This window comes from Oncorhynchus keta, chromosome 30 (genome assembly GCF_023373465.1).
Source record: "Oncorhynchus keta strain PuntledgeMale-10-30-2019 chromosome 30, Oket_V2, whole genome shotgun sequence".
In the NCBI taxonomy this organism is placed as follows: Eukaryota; Metazoa; Chordata; class Actinopteri; order Salmoniformes; family Salmonidae; genus Oncorhynchus; species Oncorhynchus keta.
Genome location: NC_068450.1, coordinates 1570115 through 1595762, shown reverse-complemented (window position 1 = coordinate 1595762; position 25648 = coordinate 1570115). Strand labels below are relative to the sequence as shown.

General features: G+C 41.1%; 1 protein-coding gene across 9 annotated transcripts in view; it reads right to left on the bottom strand.

Annotated features, from left to right (window-relative positions):
* abcb7 (ATP-binding cassette, sub-family B (MDR/TAP), member 7) overlaps positions 1–25648 on the bottom strand; it is a 201946-nt gene that overhangs the window by 12384 nt on the left and 163914 nt on the right. For 3 of the 9 annotated variants that reach the window (XM_052487129.1, XM_052487123.1, XM_052487131.1), the window contains 3 exons: positions 4040–4169; positions 2668–2839; positions 2120–2223 (listed from right to left, as the gene is read on the bottom strand). The exons of 3 other annotated variants lie outside the window; for them this stretch is intronic. In XM_052487129.1, coding sequence (XP_052343089.1) covers positions 2120–2223; positions 2668–2839; positions 4040–4169 — 406 coding nt within the window. Of the gene's footprint in view, positions 1–2119; positions 2224–2667; positions 2840–4039; positions 4170–12471; positions 12636–25648 lie in introns of all 9 variants that reach the window. 3 more of the 9 variants (XM_052487124.1, XM_052487125.1, XM_052487126.1) reach the window with 3 other exon arrangements.

The window sequence follows — 25648 nt, the reverse complement described above, 5'->3', positions numbered from 1 at the left end:
ATTATTATATTATAGTTTTTTTTTTTTTTTTTTTTTTTTTTTTTTGGCAAGGAAAATATCGATATCGGCCAAAAATGTCATATCGGTGCATCATTAGTTAGGAGCCCGTAAAATGGCAGCCATGCCCTACGGCGCCATTATTATGGAACACAGGAACATCAAGTGTTAGAAATAGTTCTAGAACACTGTAGAGAAACAACACAGGAATATCAAGTGTTAGAAATAGTTCTAGAACACTGTAGAGAAACAACACAGGAACATCAAGTGTTAGAAATAGTTCTAGAGCACTGTAGAGAAACAACACAGGAATATCAAGTGTTAGAAATAGTTCTAGAACACTGTAGAGAAACAACACAGGAACATCAAGTGTTAGAAATAGTTCTAGAACACTGTAGAGAAACAACACAGGAACATCAAGTGTTAGAAATAGTTCTAGAACACTGTAGAGAAACAACACAGGAACATCAAGTGTTAGAAATAGTTCTAGAACACTGTAGTGAAACAACACAGGAACATCAAGTGTTAGAAATAGTTCTAGAACACTGTAGAGAAACAACACAGGAACATCAAGTGTTAGAAATAGTTCTAGAACACTGTAGAGAAACAACACAGGAACATCAAGTGTTAGAAATAGTTCTAGAACACTGTAGTGAAACAACACAGGAACATCAAGTGTTAGAAATAGTTCTAGAACACTGTAGTGAAACAACACAGGAACATCAAGTGTTAGAAATAGTTCTAGAACACTGTAGTGAAACAACACAGGAACATCAAGTGTTAGAAATAGTTCTAGAACACTGTAGAGAAACAACACAGGAACATCAAGTGTTAGAAATAGTTCTAGAACACTGTAGTGAAACAACACAGGAACATCAAGTGTTAGAAATAGTTCTAGAACACTGTAGTGAAACAACACAGGAACATCAAGTGTTAGAAATAGTTCTAGAACACTGTAGAGAAACAACACAGGAACATCAAGTGTTAGAAATAGTTCTAGAACACTGTAGAGAAACAACACAGGAACATCAAGTGTTAGAAATAGTTTTAGAACACTGTAGAGAAACAACACAGGAACATCAAGTGTTAGAAATAGTTCTAGAACACTGTAGAGAAACGACACAGGAACATCAAGTGTTAGAAATAGTTCTAGAACACTGTAGAGAAACAACACAGGAACATCAAGTGTTAGAAATAGTTCTAGAACACTGTAGAGAAACAACACAGGAACATCAAGTGTTAGAAATAGTTCTAGAACACTGTAGAGAAACAACACAGGAACATCAAGTGTTAGAAATAGTTCTAGAACACTGTAGAGAAACAACACAGGAACATCAAGTGTTAGAAATAGTTCTAGAACACTGTAGAGAAACAACACAGGAACATCAAGTGTTAGAAATAGTTCTAGAACACTGTAGAGAAACAACACAGGAACATCAAGTGTTAGAAATAGTTCTAGAACACTGTAGAGAAACAACACAGGAACATCAAGTGTTAGAAATAGTTCTAGAACACTGTAGAGAAACACCACAGGAACATCAAGTGTTAGAAATAGTTCTAGAACACTGTAGAGAAACGACACAGGAACATCAAGTGTTAGAAATAGTTCTAGAACACTGTAGAGAAACAACACAGGAACATCAAGTGTTAGAAATAGTTCTAGAATGTTCTAGGAGTACACCGATGCCAATATGACAGGCAGGATATATATGAAGCCGGTTTCTCTGAGAAAATGTCATTAAAACCACCAAGTCAACACAGCAGCAGACAGCAATATCTCCTGTCATCATCCCCCCTCCTGCCCACTCCTGTGTGCTCCTGATGCTATTTACATATACCCATATAAAAAGCTTCACAATAAGAAAGCAGTACACATCTACATGTAATTCAGTATGAAACTAGAACAGGACATGTGGCCTGTTCTCTCCAACTTCAGGGCACAGTGAACTCTATCCCTAACATATACGCAGCTGATTGGTTGGTTGGTAAACTGAGCTGCAGAAGAGACAACAGCTGATTCTCTGTGTGTGTGTGTGTGTGTGTGTGTGTGTGTGTGTGTGTGTGTGTGTGTGTGTGTGTGTGTGTGTGTGTGTGTGTGTGTGTGTGTGTGTGTGTGTGTTACCTCCTCAGTGATAGAGTCCAGTGAGGAGGTAGCTTCGTCATACAGCAGGATAGGAGGGTTCTTCAGTATGGCCCTGGCTATGGCCACACGCTGCTTCTCCCCACCTGAAACACACACAGCAAGTCAATAATGCAGTCTATTTGAGGAAGATATTTGAGTCCCCTCTCCCGACCAGGGTGTCTGACCTACCTGGTAGTTTGAGTCCCCTCTCCCGACCAGGGTGTCTGACCTACCTGGTAGTTTGAGTCCCCTCTCCCGACCAGGGTGTCTGACCTACCTGATAGTTTGAGTCCCCTCTCCCGACCAGGGTGTCTGACCTACCTGGTAGTTTGAGTCCCCTCTCCCGACCAGGGTGTCTGACCTACCTGATAGTTTGAGTCCCCTCTCCCGACCAGGGTGTCTGACCTACCTGGTAGTTTGAGTCCCCTCTCGCCGACCAGGGTGTGTCTGACCTACCTGGTAGTTTGAGTACCCTCTCCCGACCAGGGTGTGTCTGACCTACCTGGTAGTTTGAGTACCCTCTCCCGACCAGGGTGTGTCTGACCTACCTGATAGTTTGAGTCCCCTCTCGCCGACCTGAGTGTCGTATCCGTGGGGCATCCTGAGGATGGCATCATGGATCCCTGCCAGCCGTGCCACCTGGTACACCTCCTCTGGCGTGGCGTTGATGTTCCCGTACTGAAGGTTGTAGAAGATGGTGTTGTGGAAGAGCACTGCATCCTGGGTAGGGAGGAGGGTAGAGAGACAGAGGGAGGGAGGAAACAGTACAGTCAATCAATACCGTCAGCTCAACTTGAGGAGAGGACACATCAGGAGAGGACACATCAGGAGAGGACACATCAGGAGAGGAAACGTCAGGAGAGGACACGTCAGGAGAGGACACATCAGGAGAGGACACATCAGGAGAGGACACGTCAGGAGAGGACAGGTCAGGAGAGGACACGTCAGGAGAGGACACGTCAGGAGAGGACACATCAGGAGAGGACACATCAGGAGAGGACACATCAGGAGAGGACACATCAGGAGAGGACACATCAGGAGAGGACACATCAGGAGAGGACACATCAGGAGAGGACACATCAGGAGAGGAAACATCAGGAGAGGACACATCAGGAGAGGACACATCAGGAGAGGACACATCAGGAGAGGAAACATCAGGAGAGGACACGTCGGGAGAGGACACATCAGGAGAGGACACATCGGGAGAGGACACATCAGGAGAGGACACATCAGGAGAGGACACATCAGGAGAGGACACATCAGGAGAGGACACATCAGGAGAGGACACATCAGGAGAGGACACATCAGGAGAGGACACATCGGGAGAGGACACATCAGGAGAGGAAACATCAGGAGAGGACACATCAGGAGAGGACACATCAGGAGAGGACACATCAGGAGAGGAAACATCAGGAGAGGACACGTCGGGAGAGGAAACATCAGGAGAGGACACATCAGGAGAGGACACATCAGGAGAGGACACATCAGGAGAGGACACATCAGGAGAGGACACATCAGGAGAGGACACATCGGGAGAGGAAACATCGGGAGAGGAAACATCGGGAGAGGACACATCAGGAGAGGACACATCAGGAGAGGACACATCGGGAGAGGACACATCGGGAGAGGAAACATCGGGAGAGGACACGTCGGGAGAGGACACGTCGGGAGAGGACACGTCGGGAGAGGACACATCGGGAGAGGACACATCGGGAGAGGAAACATCAGGAGAGGACACGTCAGGAGAGGACACATCAGGAGAGGACACATCAGGAGAGGACACATCAGATACACAGGTGAAGGAAGGAACCTGTAGTTTGTATTCTCTTCCACATCTGCCCCCTGGTGGTGGGAGGTGATTGTTGTCCAAGTCATCTTACTAAAGGATCGATACATGTAATCTAATCACGTTAGTTTTACCTGTGGTACCACCCCTACGGCCCGTCGCAGGCTGTCCAGTCCAACGTCCCTGATGTTCTGTCCAGCGATGTAGATGTTCCCCTTCTGGGGCTCGTAGAACCGGAACAACATACGCATTATGGTGCTCTTCCTGAAACACAGAACCATGGTTGGAGCTAGGAACACCAGCATTACACTGTTGGAGCTAGGAACACCATCATTACACTGTTGGAGCTAGGATCACCAGCATTACACTGTTGGAGCTAGGATCACCAGCATTACACTGTTGGAGCTAGGATCACCATCATTACACTGTTGGAGCTAGGATCACCAGCATTACACTGTTGGAGCTAGGAACACCATCATTACACTGTTGGAGCTAGGAACACCAGCATTACACTGTTGGAGCTAGGAACACCATCATTACACTGTTGGAACTAGGAACACCATCATTACACTGTTGGAGCTATGAACAGCATCATTACACTGTTGGAACTATGAACACCATCATTACACTGTTGGAGCTAGGAACACCAGCATTACACTGTTGGAGCTAGGAACACCAGCATTATACTGTTGGAGCTAGGAACACCAGCATTACACTGTTGGAGCTAGGAACACCATCATTACACTGTTGGAGCTAGGAACACCATCATTACACTGTTGGAGCTATGAACACCAGCATTACACTGTTGGAGCTAGGAACACCATCATTACACTGTTGGAGCTAGGATCACCAGCATTACACTGTTGGAGCTAGGATCACCAGCATTACACTGTTGGAGCTAGGAACACCATCATTACACTGTTGGAGCTAGGAACACCATCATTACACTGTTGGAGCTAGGAACACCATCATTACACTGTTGGAGCTATGAACACCATCATTACACTGTTGGAGCTAGGAACACCATCATTACACTGTTGGAGCTAGGAACACCATCATTACACTGTTGGAGCTAGGAACACCAGCATTATACTGTTGGAGCTAGGAACACCAGCATTATACTGTTGGAGCTAGGAACACCAGCATTACACTGTTGGAGCTAGGAACACCAGCATTACACTGTTGGAGCTAGGAACACCAGCATTACACTGTTAGAGCTATGAACACCATCATTACACTGTTGGAGCTAGGAACACCAGCATTACACTGTTAGAGCTATGAACACCATCATTACACTGTTGGAGCTAGGAACACCAGCATTACACTGTTAGAGCTATGAACACCATCATTACACTGTTGGAGCTAGGAACACCCATCATTACACTGTTGGAGCTATGAACACCAGCATTACACTGTTGGAGCTAGGAACACCATCATTACACTGTTGGAGCTATGAACACCAGCATTACACTGTTGGAGCTAGGAACACCATCATTACACTGTTGGAGCTAGGAACACCATCATTTCACTGTTGGAGCTAGGAACACCATCATTTCACTGTTGGAGCTAGGAACACCATCATTTCACTGTTGGAGCTAGGAACACCATCATTTCACTGTTGGAGCTATGAACACCAGCATTTCACTGTTGGAGCTAGGAACACCATCATTTCACTGTTGGAGCTAGGAACACCATCATTTCACTGTTGGAGCTAGGAACACCAGCATTACACTGTTGGAGCTAGGAACACCAGCATTACACTGTTGGAGCTAGGAACACCAGCATTACACTGTTGGAGCTAGGAACACCAGCATTACACTGTTGGAGCTAGGAACACCAGCATTATACTGTTGGAGCTAGGAACACCAGCATTACACTGTTAGAGCTATGAACACCATCATTACACTGTTGGAGCTAGGAACACCATCATTACACTGTTGGAGCTAGGAACACCATCATTACACTGTTGGAGCTATGAACACCAGCATTACACTGTTGGAGCTATGAACACCAGCATTACACTGTTAGAGCTATGAACACCATCATTACACTGTTGGAGCTAGGAACACCATCATTACACTGTTGGAGCTAGGAACACCATCATTACACTGTTGGAGCTAGGAACACCAGCATTACACTGTTGGAGCTAGGAACACCAGCATTATACTGTTGGAGCTATGAACACCAGCATTACACTGTTGGAGCTATGAACACCAGCATTACACTGTTAGAGCTATGAACACCATCATTACACTGTTGGAGCTAGGAACACCATCATTACACTGTTGGAGCTATGAACACCAGCATTACACTGTTGGAGCTATGAACACCATCATTTCACAACACCCACAATAACATCTGCTAAATATGTGTTTGTGACCAATAGATTGTTCTATTACTTTTCATGACGCTGAATAAGCACCTAAAGGTTATAACCCAGAATCTGCAGATATAATTGGAGAGGACAAGTTAAATACAGGTTAGGACCATAAGAGGCACATTTCCACTTCAACACTACAACAGATTAGCGAAACAGCCGTGTACCAAGTAGAGCTGGTGAATAAGGGTGTCTACACCGAGACAGATCCCAGACCCAGTGACCATGTTTACATGCTACCTATATCCCGTTATTATTCAGGAGACTCAACTATCCTGTTTTTGAGTTGGCCACATAGACATCATATCCCGTTTACAATAAACCCCGCTTGTATCCCAGAGTGACGTGGTCCTTCTGTAGCTCAGTTGGTAGAGCATGGCGCTTGTAACGCCAGGGTAGTGGGTTCGATTCCCGGGACCACCCATACGTAGAATGTATGCACACATGATTGTAAGTCGCTTTGGATAAAAGCGTCTGCTAAATGGCATATATTATATATTATTATATACGTGAAACCAGAATAAGATGCCTGGGACATGCTGATCTGAGACGGGATACTGTGGCATGTCAACATCTTGTTTTTCACTGTTAGCGAAGGGCATATCAGGGGTGGCAGTCTATTTTACACAAGTTTCTGATTATAATTAATGACATTTGGTAGACTATATTATAATTAATGACATTTGGTAGGCTATATTATAATTAATGACATTTGGTAGACCATATTATAATTAATGACATTTGGTAGACCATATTATAATTAATGACATTTGGTAGACTATATTATAATTACTGACATTTGGTAGGCTATATTATAATTACTGACATTTGGTAGGCTATATTATAATTACTGACATTTGGTAGGCTATATTATAATTAATGACATTTGGTAGGCTATATTATAATTACTGACATTTGGTAGGCTATATTATAATTAATGACATTTGGTAGGCTATATTATAATTACTGACATTTGGTAGGCTATATTATAATTAATGACATTTGGAAGGCTATATTATAATTACTGACATTTGGTAGGCTATATTATAATTAATGACATTTGGTAGACCATATTATAATTAATGACATTTGGTAGACTATATTATAATTACTGACATTTGGTAGACCATATTATAATTAATGACATTTGGTAGACCATATTATAATTAATGACATTTGGTAGGCTATATTATAATTAATGACATTTGGAAGGCTATATTATAATTACTGACATTTGGTAGGCTATATTATAATTAATGACATTTGGTAGACCATATTATAATTAATGACATTTGGTAGGCTATATTATAATTAATGACATTTGGTAGACCATATTATAATTAATGACATTTGGTAGACTATATTATAATTAATGACATTTGGTAGGCTATATTATAATTAATGACATTTGGTAGACCATATTATAATTAATGACATTTGGTAGACCATATTATAATTAATGACATTTGGTAGACTATATTATAATTAATGACATTTGGTAGGCCATTTGTTCGTCAACTATAGTTAGATACATACAGCTTCTCTTCTGTCATAACTTGTTGCCCCAGAAGACTAAATAAAGTAGTGCTCAGCAGAACGTCTTACACCGAGAATTAATTCATTAGTAATGTAGTCAACACAGAGAATTAATTCATTAGTAATGTAGTTAACACAGAGAATTAATTCATTAGTAATGTAGTTAACACAGAGAATTAATTCATTAGTAATGTAGTTAACACAGACAGAATGAATTCATTAGTAATGTAGTTAACACAGACAGAATGAATTTATTAGTAATGTAGTTAACACAGACAGAAGTAATTTATTAGTAATGTAGTTAACACAGACAGAAGTAATTTATTAGTAATGTAGTTAACACAGACAGAATTAATTCATTAGTAATGTAGTTAACACAGACAGAATTAATTCATTAGTAATGTAGTTAACACAGAGAATTAATTCATTAGTAATGTAGTTAACACAGACAGAAGTAATTTATTAGTAATGTAGTTAACACAGACAGAATTAATTCATTAGTAATGTAGTTAACACAGACAGAATTAATTCATTAGTAATGTAGTTAACACAGAGAATTAATTCATTAGTAATGTAGTTAACACAGACAGAATTAATTTATTAGTAATGTAGTTAACACAGACAGAATTAATTTATTAGTAATGTAGTTAACACCGACATAATTAATTTATTAGTAATGTAGTTAACACCGAGAATTAATTCATTAGTAATGTAGTTAACACCGACAGAATGAATTCATTAGTAATGTAGTTAACACAGACAGAATTAATTTATTAGTAATGTAGTTAACACCGACAGAATGAATTTATTAGTAATGTAGTTAACACCGACATAATTCATTTATTAGTAATGTAGTTAACACAGAGAATGAATTAACTAGTAATGTAGTTAACACAGAGAATTAATTCATTAGTAATGTAGTTAAGACAAAGAATGAATTAACTAGTAATTTTTTTTTTTTATTTTACCTTTATTTAACCAGGCAAGTCAGTTAAGAACATATTCTTATTTTCAATGACGGCCTGGGAACAGTGGGTTAACTGCCTGTTCAGGGGCAGAACGACAGATTTGTACCTTGTCAGCTCGGGGTTTGAACTCGCAACCTTCCGGTTACTAGTCCAACGCTCTAAACACTAGGCTAACACAGAGAATTAATTCATTAGTAATGTAGTTAACACAAAGAATGAATTAACTAGTAATGTAGTTAACACAGAGAATTAATTCATTAGTAATGTAGTTAACACAGAGAATGAATTAACTAGTAATGTAGTTAAGACAAAGAATGAATTAACTAGTAATGTAGTTAACACAGAGAATTCATTCATTAGTAATGTAGTTAACACAGAGAATGAATTAACTAGTAATGTAGTTAACACAGAGAATTAATTCATTAGTAATGTAGTTAACACAAAGAATGAATTAACTAGTAATGTAGTTAACACAGAGAATGAATTCATTAGTAATGTAGTTAAGACAAAGAATGAATTAACTAGTAATGTAGTTAACACAGAGAATTAATTCATTAGTAATGTAGTTAACACAGAGAATGAATTAACTAGTAATGTAGTTAACACAGAGAATGAATTAACTAGTAATGTAGTTAACACAGAGAATGAATTAACTAGTAATGTAGTTAACACAGAGAATGAATTAACTAGTAATGTAGTTAACACAGAGAATGAATTAACTAGTAATGTAGTTAACACAGAGAATGAATTAACTAGTAATGTAGTTAACACAGAGAATGAATTAACTAGTAATGTAGTTAAGACAAAGAATGAATTAACTAGTAATGTAGTTAACACAGAGAATGAATTAACTAGTAATGTAGTTAACACAGAGAATGAATTAACTAGTAATGTAGTTAACACAGAGAATGAATTAACTAGTAATGTAGTTAACACAGAGAATGAATTAACTAGTAATGTAGTTAACACAGAGAATGAATTAACTAGTAATGTAGTTAAGACAAAGAATGAATTAACTAGTAATGTAGTTAACACAGAGAATGAATTAACTAGTAATGTAGTTAACACAGAGAATGAATTAACTAGTAATGTAGTTAACACAGAGAATGAATTAACTAGTAATGTAGTTAACACAGAGAATGAATTAACTAGTAATGTAGTTAACACAGAGAATGAATTAACTAGTAATGTAGTTAACACAGAGAATGAATTAACTAGTAATGTAGTTAACACAGAGAATGAATTAACTAGTAATGTAGTTAACACCGGTAAAGTTGTCAGTTTCCATCAGGAACCGGGAGAAAACTCAACAGCATCCAAAACAGTGGAAAGATTGGTCCTGCAACATGTCAAATGTCATCAGTTTGACCGATTTTAAGGAAATCAAAAGCTGAGAAAATGATTGAACATATTTCTGATAAGACATATTTGATGTGGTTGAAATACGGTGTGGTTGAAATACGGTGTGGTTGAAATACGGTGTGGTTGAAATACGGTGTGGTTGAAATACGGTGTGGTTGAAATACGGTGTGGTTGAAATACGATGTGGTTGAAATACGGTGTGGTTGAAATACGGTGTGGTTGAAATACGGTGTGGTTGAAATACGGTGTGTGGTTGAAATACGGTGTGGTTGAAATACGGTGTGGTTGAAATACGGTGTGGTTGAAATACGGTGTGTGGTTGAAATACGGTGTGGTTGAAATACGGTGTGTGGTTGAAATACGGTGTGGTTGAAATACGGTGTGGTTGAAATACGGTGTGTGGTTGAAATACGGTGTGGTTGAAATACGGTGTGGTTGAAATACGGTGTGGTTGAAATACGGTGTGGTTGAAATACGGTGTGTGGTTGAAATACGGTGTGGTTGAAATACGGTGGGTGTGTGGTTGAAATACGGTGTGGTTGAAATACGGTGTGGTTGAAATACGGTGTGGTTGAAATACGGTGTGGTTGAAATACGGTGTGGTTGAAATACGGTGTGGTTGAAATACGGTGTGGTTGAAATACGGTGTGGTTGAAATACGGTGTGGTTGAAATACGGTGTGGTTGAAATACGGTGTGGTTGAAATACGGTGTGTGGTTGAAATACGGTGTGTGGTTGAAATACGGTGTGTGGTTGAAATACAGTGCGGTTGAAATACGGTGCGGTTGAAATACGGTGTGGTTGAAATACGGTGCGGTTGAAATACGGTGTGGTTGAAATACGGTGTGGTTGAAATACGGTGTGGTTGAAATACGGTGTGGTTGAAATACGGTGTGGTTGAAATACGGTGTGGTTGAAATACGGTGTGGTTGAAATACGGTGTGGTTGAAATACGGTGTGGTTGAAATACGGTGTGGTTGAAATACGGTGTGTGTGGTTGAAATACGGTGTGGTTGAAATACGGTGTGGTTGAAATACGGTGTGGTTGAAATACGGTGCGGTTGAAATACGGTGCGGTTGAAATACGGTGTGGTTGAAATACGGTGCGGTTGAAATACGGTGCGGTTGAAATACGGTGTGGTTGAAATACGGTGCGGTTGAAATACGGTGCGGTTGAAATACGGTGCGGTTGAAATACGGTGTGGTTGAAATACGGTGTGGTTGAAATACGATGTGGTTGAAATACGGTGTGGTTGAAATACGGTGTGGTTGAAATACGGTGTGGTTGAAATACGGTGTGGTTGAAATACGGTGTGGTTGAAATACGGTGTGTGGTTGAAATACGGTGTGGTTGAAATACGGTGTGGTTGAAATACGGTGTGTGGTTGAAATACGGTGTGTGGTTGAAATACGGTGTGGTTGAAATACGGTGTGTGGTTGAAATACGGTGTGGTTGAAATACGGTGTGGTTGAAATACGGTGTGTGGTTGAAATACGGTGTGGTTGAAATACGGTGTGTGGTTGAAATACGGTGTGGTTGAAATACGGTGTGGTTGAAATACGGTGTGGATGAAATACGGTGTGGATGAAATACGGTGTGGTTGAAATACGGTGTGGTTGAAATACGGTGTGGTTGAAATACGATGTGGTTGAAATACGGTGTGGTTGAAATACGGTGTGGTTGAAATACGGTGTGGTTGAAATACGGTGTGGTTGAAATACGGTGTGGTTGAAATACGGTGTGGTTGAAATACGGTGTGTGGTTGAAATACGGTGTGGTTGAAATACGGTGTGGATGAAATACCTGAGACAAAATGCACATTTGTTGTATCCTTTTACTGCAAGAAAAGGCTTATCCTGAATAAGACCTCAAGCGGTGGAATACTGTGAGCATGTAAACATGGACAATCAGACACGGCCAGACCAGGATGTTACAGATGAACACTGGAAACATTCCCAAAATGTCCTGGTTCTCCAGAAATCCTGGAAACATTCCCAAAATGTCCTGGTTCTCCAGAAATCCTGGAAACATTCCCAAAATGTCCTGGTTCTCCAGAAATCCTGGAAACATTCCCAAAATGTCCTGGTTCTCCAGAAATCCTGGAAACATTCCCAAAATGTCCTGGTTCTCCAGAAATCCTGGAAACATTCCCAAAATGTCCTGGTTCTCCAGAAATCCTGCTTGAACGATTCTGGATTTCCTGGTTATTCACAATTCCAGGGACTTTGAGAAAGCTCCCAGAAATGTGTAACCCTACTGTTGACCAGTGCACTTCATATGACCATTTCAGAAAGGTCAAGGCCTTTCTAAACGAGAGCTTACCCTGATCCGCTCCCTCCTACGATGGCCACCTTCTTCCCAGCCGGCACCTGGAAGGAGACGCCCTCTAGAACCTTCTGTCCTTCCAGGTACTCAAAGTAGACATCCTCAAACCTGATGGTGGCTTCTTGAGGAGTGACGGAGAGAGGAGGGGCCAGCTCTCTTTCCTAGAGTAGAGAGACAGGAGAGTTAGGACTACTACAGACTTACCCCAAACCCCTGACCTCTAACCCTCCTGGGGAGATGGAGGGGGTCACAAGGAGGGCAGAGGCCAGCTCCTTCTCCTATAGACAGAAGAGAGGAACTGGACTATAAGTATAGAACCTTTAGGATTACTGTGTGCAGCTAGTCAGTAATTAAAGTGTTCTAGAACTGGACTATAAGTATAGAACCTTTAGGATTACTGTGTGCAGCTAGTCAGTAATTAAAGTGTTCTAGAACTGGACTATAAGTATAGAACCTTTAGGATTACTGTGTGCATATAGTCAGTAATTAAAGTGTTCTAGAACTGGACTATAAGTATAGAACCTTTAGGATTACTGTGTGCAGCTAGTCAGTAATTACAGTGTTCTAGAACTGGACTATAAGTATAGAACCTTTAGGAATACTGTGTGCAGCTAGTCAGTAATTACAGTGTTCTAGAACTGGACAAAAAGTATAGAACCTTTAGGATTACTGCGTGCAGCTAGTCAGTAATTACAGTGTTCTAGAACTGGACAAAAGGTATAGAACCTTTAGGAATACTGTGTGCAGCTAGTCAGTAATTCAAGTGTTCTAAGACTGAACTATAAGTATAGAACCTTTAGGAATACTGTGTGCATCTAGTCAGTAATTACAGTGTTCTAGAACTGGACTATAAGTATAGAACCTTTAGGATTACTGTGTGCAGCTAGTCAGTAATTACAGTGTTCTAGAACTGGACTATAAGTATAGAACCTTTAGGAATACTGTGTGCAGCTAGTCAGTAATTACAGTGTTCTGGAACTGGACAAAAAGTATAGAACTTAACCTTTAGGAAAACTGTGTGCAGCTAGTCAGTAATTACAGTGTTCTAGAACTGGACTATAAGTATAGAACCTTTAGGAATACTGTGTGCATCTAGTCAGTAATTACAGTGTTCTAGAACTGGACAAAAGGTATAGAACCTTTAGGAATACTGTGTGCATCTAGTCAGTAATTACAGTGTTCTAGAACTGGACTATAAGTATAGAACCTTTAGGAATACTGTGTACAGCTAGTCAGTAATTACAGTGTTCTAGAACTGGACTATAAGTATAGAACCTTTAGGATTACTGTGTGCATCTAGTCAGTAATTACAGTGTTCTAGAACTGGACTATAAGTATAGAACCTTTAGGATTACTGTGTGCAGCTAGTCAGTAATTAAAGTGTTCTAGAACTGGACTATAAGTATAGAACCTTTAGGATTACTGTGTGCATATAGTCAGTAATTAAAGTGTTCTAGAACTGGACTATAAGTATAGAACCTTTAGGATTACTGTGTGCATCTAGTCAGTAATTACAGTGTTCTAGAACTGGAAAAAAGGTATAGAACCTTTAGGAATACTGTGTGCATCTAGTCAGTAATTACAGTGTTCTGGAACTGGACTATAAGTATAGAACCTTTAGGAATACTGTGTGCATCTAGTCAGTAATTACAGTGTTCTAGAACTGGACAAAAGGTATAGAACCTTTAGGAATACTGTGTGCATCTAGTCAGTAATGACAGTGTTCTAGAACTGGACAAAGGTATAGAACCTTTAGGAATACTGTGTGCATCTAGTCAGTAATTACAGTGTTCTAGAACTGGACTATACGTATAGAACCTTTAGGAATACTGTGTGCAGCTAGTCAGTAATTACAGTGTTCTGGAACTGGACTATAAGTATAGAACCCTTAGGAAACCTTGTGTTACCTTGATCTTGGTGTCAACACTGAGCAGTGTGAAGAGTGTATTCATGTCGATCAGGGCCTGGCGTGTCTCTCTGTACACGGTGCCCAGGAAGTTAAGAGGCAGAGAGAGCTGGAACAGCAGACCATTCACCATCACCAGGTCTCCTACTGACATAGAACCTGTCAACAACAACAGGAAGTTAAGAGGCAGAGAGAGCTGGAACAGCAGATCATTCACCATCACCAGGTCTCCTACTGACATAGAGCCTGTCAACAACAACAGGAAGTTAAGAGACAGAGAGAGCTGGAACAGCAGACCATTCACCATCACCAGGTCTCCTACTGTCATAGAACCTGTCAACAACAACAGGAAGTTAAGAGGCAGAGAGAGCTGGAACAGCAGACCATTCACCATCACCAGGTCTCCTACTGTCATAGAACCTGTCAACAACAACAGGAAGTTAAGAGACAGAGAGAGCTGGAACAGCAGACCATTCACCATCACCAGGTCTCCTACTGTCATAGAACCTGTCAACAACACACTGTCATCCACAACGGATTAAAAGAGGAATCTGCAGGAATGGAATGTTGATTTTGTAATGTCAATTGATTTGGAAAGGGTTCTCAACATTCTATTTCTGGACCCTCTCCTCACCTGTCATGATGCCCTTGGTAGGACTAGGTTTTTTAAAATGTATTATTATAATTTTTTTTTTTAACCTTTATTTAACCAGGCAAGTCAGTTCAGAACATATTCTTATTTTCAATGACGGCCTAGGAACAGTGGGTTAACTGCCTGTTCAGGGGCAGAACGACAGATTTGTACCTTGTCAGCTCGGGGAATTGAACTTGCAACCTTTCGTTTACTAGTCCAACGCTCTAACCACTAGGCTACCCTGCCGCCCCAGGGTGAAGGGTTAGGGTGTAGGGGTTAGTTAGGGTGTAGGGGTTAGGGTTAGTTAGGGTGTAAGGCATTAGGATGTAGGGGTTAGCTAGGCTGTAGGGGTTAGTTAGGGTGTAGGGATTAGGGTGTAGGGGTTAGGGTTAGTTTGGGTTAGTTAGGGTGTAGGGGTTAGTTAGGGTATATGGGCTAGTTAGGGTGTAGGGGTTAGGGTGTAAGGGTTAGGGTGTAGGGGTTAGGGTGTAGGGGTTAGGGTTAGTTTGGGTGTAGGGGTTAGGGTTAGTTTGGGTGTAGGGAATCGGGTTAGTTAGGGTGTAGGGGTTCGTGGTAGTTAGGGTGTAGGGGTTCGGGTTAGTCAGGGTGTAGGGTTTCGGGTTAGTTAGGGTGTAGGGGTTTGTGGTAGTTAGGGTGTAGGGGTTCGTGGTAGTTAGGGTGTAGGGGTAGACTGACCTGCCATGATCCCCTTGCTAGCTAGCACCATGATACCAGTGAGGCCCACACTAAAGATGACACTCTGTCCAAAGTTGAGCATGGCCAGGGTATAGGTGGTCTTCAGGGAGGAGGACTCGTAGCTCTTCAGATAACCATCATACTTCTCTGCTTCATACTTCTCATTGTTGAAATACTGGAACAGAGAGAGGGAGGTAAGGTGAGGTCAGGTAAGGTCAGGTGAGGTCAGGTAAGGTCAGGTGAGGTCAGGTCAGGTGAGGTCAGACAGTATCGTGTAGTAGAATACTGGAACAGAGAGAGGGAGGTAAGGTGAGGTCAGACAGTACTGTGTAATAGAGAATGAAGACAGACAGGTGAGGTAAGGTGAGGTAAGGTGGCGTCAGGTAAGGTGAGGTCAGACAGGACTGTGTAATAGAGAATGAAGACAGACAGGTGAGGTCAGGTCAGGTAAGGTGAGGTCAGGTGAGGTCAGACAGTACTGTGTAATAGAGAATGAAGACAGACAGGTCAGGTAAGGTGAGGTCAGACAGTACTGTGTAATAGAGAATGAAGACAGACAGGTCAGGTAAGGTGAGGTCAGGTAAGGTGAGGTCAGACAGTATCGTGTAGTAGAATACTGGAACAGAGAGAGAGGGAGGTAGGGTGAGGTCAGGTAAGGTCAGGTGAGGTCAGGTAAGGTCAGGTAAGGTCAGGTAAGGTCAGGTCAGACAGTATCGTGTAGTAGAATACTGGAACAGAGAGAGGGAGGAGGTAAGGTGAGGTCAGACAGTACTGTGTAATAGAGAATGAAGACAGACAGGTGAGGTAAGGTGAGGTAAGGTGACGTCAGGTAAGGTGAGGTCAGACAGGACTGTGTAATAGAGAATGAAGACAGACAGGTGAGGTCAGGTCAGGTAAGGTGAGGTCAGGTGAGGTCAGACAGTACTGTGTAATAGAGAATGAAGACAGACAGGTCAGGTAAGGTGAGGTCAGGTAAGGTCAGACAGTATCGTGTAGTAGAATACTGGAACAGAGAGAGAGGGAGGTAAGGTGAGGTCAGGTAAGGTCAGGTAAGGTCAGGTGAGGTCAGACAGTATCGTGTAGTAGAATACTGGAACAGAGAGAGAGGGAGGTAAGGTGAGGTCAGGTAAGGTCAGGTGAGGTCAGACAGTATCGTGTAGTAGAATACTGGAACAGAGAGAGAGGGAGGTAAGGTGAGGTCAGGTAAGGTCAGGTGAGGTCAGGTAAGATCAGGTGAGGTCAGGTAAGATCAGGTGAGGTCAGGTAAGATCAGGTGAGGTCAGGTAAGATCAGGTGAGGTCAGGTAAGATCAGGTGAGGTCAGGTAAGGTCAGGTGAGGTCAGGTAAGGTCAGGTAAGATCAGGTGAGGTCAGGTAAGATCAGGTGAGGTCAGGTAAGATCAGGTGAGGTCAGGTAAGATCAGGTGAGGTCAGGTAAGATCAGGTGAGGTCAGGTAAGATCAGGTGAGGTCAGGTAAGATCAGGTGAGGTCAGGTAAGATCAGGTGAGGTCAGGTAAGATCAGGTGAGGTCAGGTAAGATCAGGTGAGGTCAGGTAAGATCAGGTGAGGTCAGGTAAGGTGAGGTCAGGTAAGGTCAGGTGAGGTCAGGTAAGGTCAGGTGAGGTCAGACAGTATCGTGTAGTAGAATACTGGAACAGAGAGAGGGAGAGGTAAGGTGAGGTCAGGTAAGGTCAGGTGAGGTCAGGTAAGATCAGGTGAGATCAGGTAAGATCAGGTGAGGTCAGGTAAGATCAGGTGAGGTCAGGTAAGATCAGGTGAGGTCAGGTAAGATCAGGTGAGGTCAGGTAAGATCAGGTGAGGTCAGGTAAGATCAGGTGAAGCCTGGCTTCCTATGTATTAGTTGTTTGGGATGCTGTTTCAGCAGCTCTAATAATAATAATAATATAATAATATATGCCATTCAGCAGACGCTTTTATCCAAAGCGACTTACAGTCATGTGTGCATACATTCTACGTATGGGTGGTCCCGGAATCGAACCCACTACCCTGGCGTTACAAGCGCCATGCTCTACCAACTGAGCTACAGCAGGACCACAGCTCTCACGCTGTCTGACAGACTTTCTACTCAAAGGCTCTATCTGTATGCTGTACACGTGTGATAAGATACATTATCAATATACTATACACATTTGCCTATTTAATATATATATACCCATATATATATATATATATGGTATATTAGGTGTATATATATATATATATATATATATATATATATATATATGGGTATATTAGGTGTATATATATATATATATATATATATATATATATATATATATATATATATATACACACACACCTAATATACCCATATATATATATACACACACACACACCTAATATACCCATATATATATATATATATATACACACACATAATATACCCATATATATATATATATACCCATATAATATACCCATATATATATATATACCCATATATATACCCATATATATATATATATATATATATATACCCATATATATATATACCCATATAATATACCCATATATATATATATACCCATATATATATATATACCATATATATATATATATATATATATATATACCCATATATATATATACCCATATAATATACCCATATATATATATATACCCATATATATATACCCATATATTATACCCATATATATATATATATATATATATACCCATATATATATATACCCATATAATATACCCATATATATATATATACCCATATAATATACCCATATATATATATATACCCATATATTATACCCATATATTATACCCATATAATATACCCATATATATATACCCATATATTATACCCATATATATATATATATATATATATATATATACCCATATATATATATACCCATATATTATACCCATATATATATATATATATATATACCCATATATATATATACCCATATAATATACCCATATATATATATATACCCATATATATATACCCATATATTATACCCATATATATATATATATATATATATATATATATATATATACCCATATATATATATACCCATATAATATACCCATATATATATATATACCCATATAATATACCCATATATATATATATACCCATATATTATACCCATATATATATATATATATATATATATACCCATATATATATATACCCATATAATATACCCATATATATATATATACCCATATAATATACCCATATATATATATATACCCATATATTATACCCATATATTATACCCATATATTATACCCATATATATATATGTATACATACATACATACATACATACATACATACATACATACATACATACATACATACATACATACATACATACATACATACATACATACATACATACATACATACATACATACATACATACATACATACATACATACATACATACATACATACATACATACATATATATGGTCCTTCTGTAGCTCAGTTGGTAGAGCATGGCGCTTGTAACGCCAGGGTAGTGGGTTCGATTCCGGGACCACCCATACGTAGAATGTATGCACACATGACTGTAAGTCGCTTTGGATAAAAGCATCTGCTAAATGGCATATATTATATATTATTATATACAGGAGGTACCGGTACTGAGTCAATGTAACGTGTAAAGTGACTACGCATAAATCAACATCAAATCGCAGCAGTGTAAAAACAAAAGGGGGTCTATTTGATTTATTGTTCAGCATCTTATGGCTTGGGGGTAGAAGCTGTTTAAGGAGCCTTTTGGTCCTCGACTTGGCGCTCCGGTACCGGTTGTGGGCAGTAGCAGAGATAACAGTCTATGACTAGGGTGGCTAGAGTCTTGACAATTTTTCGGGCTTTCCTCTGACACACGTAGGATATAGGTCCTGGATGGCAGGAAGCTTGGCCCCAGGGATGAACCGCACAACCCTCTGTAGAGCCTTACGGTCAGATGTCGAGCAGTTGCCATACCAGGCGGTGATGCAACCGGTCAGGATGCTCTCGAGGGTGCAGCTGTAAAAAACGGAGGATCTGGGGACCCATGCTAGTCTCCTGAGGGAGAAAAGGTGTTGTCCTCTTCACAACTGTCTTGGTATGTTTGGACCCATGCTAGTCTCCTGAGGGAGAAAAGGTGTTGTCCTCTTCACAACTGTCTTGGTATGTTTGGACCCATGCTAGTCTCCTGAGGGAGAAAAGGTGTTGTCCTCTTCACAACTGTCTTGGTATGTTTGGACCATGCTAGTCTCCTGAGGGAGAAACGGTGTTGTCCTCTTCACAACTGTCTTGGTATGTTTGGACCCATGCTAGTCTCCTGAGGGAGAAAAGGTGTTGTCCTCTTCACAACTGTCTTGGTATGTTTGGACCATGCTAGTCTCCTGAGGGAGAAACGGTGTTGTCCTCTTCACAACTGTCTTGGTATGTTTGGACCCATGCTAGTCTCCTGAGGGAGAAAAGGTGTTGTCCTCTTCACAACTGTCTGGAGATTCAGAGGTTCCTAGATCCATGTATCACACTGTTATTTCACTTCTATTAAAACCAGGAAGATCTGGAGATTCAGAGCTTCCTAGATCCATGTATCAAACTGTTATTTCACTTATATTAAAACCAGGAAGATCTGGAGAGTCAGAGCTTCCTAGATCCATGTATCAAACTGTTATTTCACTTCTATTAAAACCAGGAAGATCTGGAGATTCAGAGCTTCCTAGATCCATGTATCAAACTGTTATTTCACTTCTATTAAAACCAGGAAGATCTGGAGATTCAGAGGTTCCTAGATCCATGTATCAAACTGTTATTTCACTTCTATTAAAACCAGGAAGATCTGGAGATTCAGAGCTTCCTAGATCCATGTATCAAACTGTTATTTCACTTCTATTAAAACCAGGAAGATCTGGAGAGTCAGAGCTTCCTAGATCCATGTATCAAACTGTTATTTCACTTCTATTAAAACCAGGAAGATCTGGAGATTCAGAGCTTCCTAGATCCATGTATCAAACTGTTATTTCACTTCTATTAAAACCAGGAAGATCTGGAGATTCAGAGCTTCCTAGATCCATGTATCAAACTGTTATTTCACTTCTATTAAAACCAGGAAGATCTGGAGATTCAGAGCTTCCTAGATCCATGTATCAAACTGTTATTTCACTTCTATTAAAACCAGGAAGATCTGGAGATTCAGAGCTTCCTAGATCCATGTATCAAACTGTTATTTCACTTCTATTAAAACCAGGAAGATCTGGAGATTCAGAGCTTCCTAGATCCATGTATCAAACTGTTATTTCACTTCTATTAAAACCAGGACGATCTGGAGATTCAGAGCTTCCTAGATCCATGTATCAAACTGTTATTTCACTTCTATTAAAACCAGGAAGATCTGGAGATTCAGAGCTTCCTAGATCCATGTATCAAACTGTTATTTCACTTCTATTAAAACCAGGAAGATCTGGAGATTCAGAGCTTCCTAGATCCATGTATCAAACTGTTATTTCACTTCTATTAAAACCAGGAAGATCTGGAGAGTCAGAGCTTCCTAGATCCATGTATCAAACTGTTATTTCACTTCTATTAAAACCAGGACGATCTGGAGATTCAGAGCTTCCTAGATCCATGTATCAAACTGTTATTTCACTTCTATTAAAACCAGGAAGATCTGGAGATTCCCGGCTGATTATATACCTAATAAGTTGAATCAATAGTGACAAATAAATAACAAAGCTTAGCCCACCAAAGAAATACGTTTAAAATATACTCGCTAATAACAGACTTTATATGGGCAAATAAAACCTTTCTTTTTAGTCTGAGTTTGATGTCTTCCTGAGTCTGAGAGTTTAATCTTCCTGACTTGGAATTGCATCAACTCACCACTCAAGGCTTTTATTTGCACTAAAGAGGAACAATGGGCACATGCTCATCCCCAGAGTCTTTTCACAATGCAATGCACACTGCCCTTACCCACCTGGACTAAATAAATGCATGTGTGAGAATGATGTTCATCGACTACAGCTCGGCCTTCAACACCATAATGTCCTTTAAGTTAATTACAAAGCTCACAGCTCTGGGTCTGAAAAACTGGGTCCTGGACTTCCTGACGGGCCGCCCCCAGGTGGTGAAGGTAGGCAACATTACCTCCTAAACACCAGGGTGCGTCCTCAGTCCCCTCCTGTACTCCCTCCAGGACACCATTAGGTGCCGACTGCCTGCCCACCAGGACACCATTGGTTGTGACTATTAAACACTGTGATAACACCTGTACATGTGCTGGAGAGGGGGGTATTGTGGATGTCTGGGCGGGGCGGGGGGGTATTGTGGATGTCTGGGTGGGGGGTATTGTGGATGTCTGGGCGAGGGGGGTATTGTGGATGTCTGGGCGGGGGGGGGTATTGTGGATGTCTGGGCGGGGGGGTAATTGTGGATGTCTGGGCGGGGGGGTATTGTGGATGTCTGGGCAGGGGAGGGGGTATTGTGGATGTCTGGGCAGGGGTGGATTAATTCCTCCAAATAACATGAATATCTATCCATGACACTGAGCAGCAGACGATTTAGGTGGAGAAGAAAGGTGGAGAAGGAGAGAGCAGAGAGGTGGAGAGAGAGAAACGGTCTCACCTTTTACGGTCTCGTAGTTGAGTAAAGAGTCAATAGCAGCGTTTCCTGCCTCGTTGTCTGCCTTGTTCATCTCTATCCTGAACCGAGTCCTAGAGAACAAGATGGACGACAAGGGTTACACAGCTGGGAAGAATTCACAGGACAAGGTAGCTTCAGCTTTTCTAAACTGCTAGCTATAGCTAGGCCAACCACATTCAGAGCATTCAGTAAGTATTCAGACCCCTTTTCTAAACTGCTAGCTATAGCGAGGCCAACCACATTCAGAGCATTCGGTAAGTATTCAGACCCCTTTTCTAAACTACTAGCTATAGCGAGGCCAACCACATTCAGAGCATTCGGTAAGTATTCAGACCCCTTTTCTAAACTACTAGCTAGCTATAGCTAGGCCAACCACATTCAGAGCATTCGGTAAGTATTCAGACCCCTTTTCTAAACTACTAGCTAGCTATAGCTAGGCCAACCACATTCAGAGCATTCGGGTAAGTATTCAGACCCCTTTTCTAAACTGCTAGCTATAGCGAGGCCAACCACATTCAGAGCATTCGGTAAGTATTCAGACCCCTTTTCTAAACTGCTAGCTATAGCTAGGCCAACCACATTCAGAGCATTCGGTAAGTATTCAGACCCCTTTTCTAAACTGCTAGCTATAGCTAGGCCAACCACATTCAGAGCATTCGGTAAGTATTCAGACCCCTTTTCTAAACTGCTAGCTATAGCTAGGCCAACCACATTCAGAGCATTCGGTAAGTATTCAGACCCCTTTTCTAAACTGCTAGCTATAGCGAGGCCAACCACATTCAGAGCATTCGGTAAGTATTCAGACCCCTTTTCTAAACTACTAGCTATAGCGAGGCCAACCACATTCAGAGCATTCGGTAAGTATTCAGACCCCTTTTCTAAACTGCTAGCTATAGCGAGGCCAACCACATTCAGAGCATTCGGTAAGTATTCAGACCCCTTTTCTAAACTACTAGCTATAGCGAGGCCAACCACATTCAGAGCATTCGGTAAGTATTCAGATCCCTTTTCTAAACTGCTAGCTATAGCTAGGCCAACCACATTCAGAGCATTCGGTAAGTATTCAGACCCCTTTTCTAAACTGCTAGCTATAGCGAGGCCAACCACATTCAGAGCATTCGGTAAGTATTCAGACCCCTTTTCTAAACTACTAGCTATAGCGAGGCCAACCACATTCAGTGCATTCGGTAAGTATTCAGACCCCTTTTCTAAACTGCTAGCTATAGCGAGGCCAACCACATTCAGAGCATTCGGTAAGTATTCAGACCCCTTTTCTAAACTGCTAGCTATAGCCAGGCCAACCACATTCAGAGCATTCGGTAAGTATTCAGACCCCTTTTCTAAACTGCTAGCTATAGCTAGGCCAACCACATTCAGAGCATTCGGTAAGTATTCAGACCCTTTTCTAAACTGCTAGCTATAGCTAGGCCAACCACATTCAGAGCATTCGGTAAGTTTTCAGACCCTTTTCTAAACTGCTAGCTATAGCGAGGCCAACCACATTCAGAGCATTCGGTAAGTATTCAGACCCCATTTCTAAACTGCTAGCTATAGCGAGGCCAACCACATTCAGAGCATTCGGTAAGTATTCAGACCCCTTTTCTAAACTGCTAGCTATAGCTAGGCCAACCACATTCAGAGCATTCGGTAAGTATTCAGACCCCTTTTCCAAACTGCTAGCTATAGCTAGGCCAACCACAAACAGAGCATTCGGTAAGTATTCAGACCCCTTTTCTAAACTGCTAGCTATAGCTAGGCCAACCACATTCAGAGCATTCGGTAAGTATTCAGACCCCTTTTCAAAACTGCTAGCTATAGCGAGGACAACCACATTCAGAGCATTCGGTAAGTATTCAGACCCCTTTTCTAAACTGCTAGCTATAGCTAGGCCAACCACATTCAGAGCATTCGGTAAGTATTCAGACCCCTTTTCTAAACTACTAGCTATAGCGAGGCCAACCACATTCAGAGCATCCGGTAAGTATTCAGACCCCTTTTCTAAACTGCTAGCTATAGCTAGGCCAACGACATTCAGAGCATTCGGTAAGTATTCAGACCCCTTTTCAAAACTGCTAGCTATAGCGAGGACAACCACATTCAGAGCATTCGGTAAGTATTCAGACCCCTTTTCTAAACTACTAGCTATAGCGAGGCCAACCACATTCAGAGCATTCGGTAAGTATTCAGACCCCTTTTCTAAACTGCTAGCTATAGCTAGGCCAACCACATTCAGAGCATTCAGTAAGTATTCAGACCCCTTTTCTAAACTGCTAGCTATAGCTAGGCCAACCACATTCAGAGCATTCGGTAAGTATTCAGACCCCTTTTCTAAACTGCTAGCTATAGCTAGGCCAACCACATTCAGAGCATTCGGTAAGTATTCAGACCCCTTTTCTAAACTGCTAGCTATAGCGAGGCCAACCACATTCAGAGCATTCGGTAAGTATTCAGACCCCTTTTCTAAACTGCTAGCTATAGCTAGGCCAACCACATTCAGAGCATTCGTTAAGTATTCAGACCCCTTTTCTAAACTGCTAGCTATAGCTAGGCCAACCACATTCAGAGCATTCGGTAAGTATTCAGACCCTTTTCTAAACTGCTAGCTATAGCGAGGCCAACCACATTCAGAGCATTCGGTAAGTATTCAGACCCCTTTTCTAAACTGCTAGCTATAGCTAGGCCAACCACATTCAGAGCATTCAGTAAGTATTCAGACCCCTTTTCTAAACTGCTAGCTATAGCTAGGCCAACCACATTCAGAGCATTCGGTAAGTATTCAGACCCCTTTTCTAAACTGCTAGCTATAGCGAGGCCAACACATTCAGAGCATTCGGTAAGTATTCAGACCCCTTTTCTAAACTGCTAGCTATAGCTAGGCCAACCACATTCAGAGCATTCGGTAAGTATTCAGACCCCTTTTCTAAACTGCTAGCTATAGCGAGGCCAACCACATTCAGAGCATTCGGTAAGTATTCAGACCCATTTTCTAAACTGCTAGCTATAGCTAGGCCAACCACATTCAGAGCATTCGGTAAGTATTCAGACCCCTTTTCTAAACTACTAGCTATAGCGAGGCCAACCACATTCAGAGCATTCGGTAAGTATTCAGACCCCTTTTATAAACTGCTAGCTATAGCTAGGCCAACCACATTCAGAGCATTCGGTAAGTATTCAGACCCCTTTTCTAAACTACTAGCTATAGCGAGGCCAACCACATTCAGAGCATTCGGTAAGTATTCAGACCCCTTTTCTAAACTGCTAGCTATAGCGAGGCCAACCACATTCAGAGCATTCGGTAAGT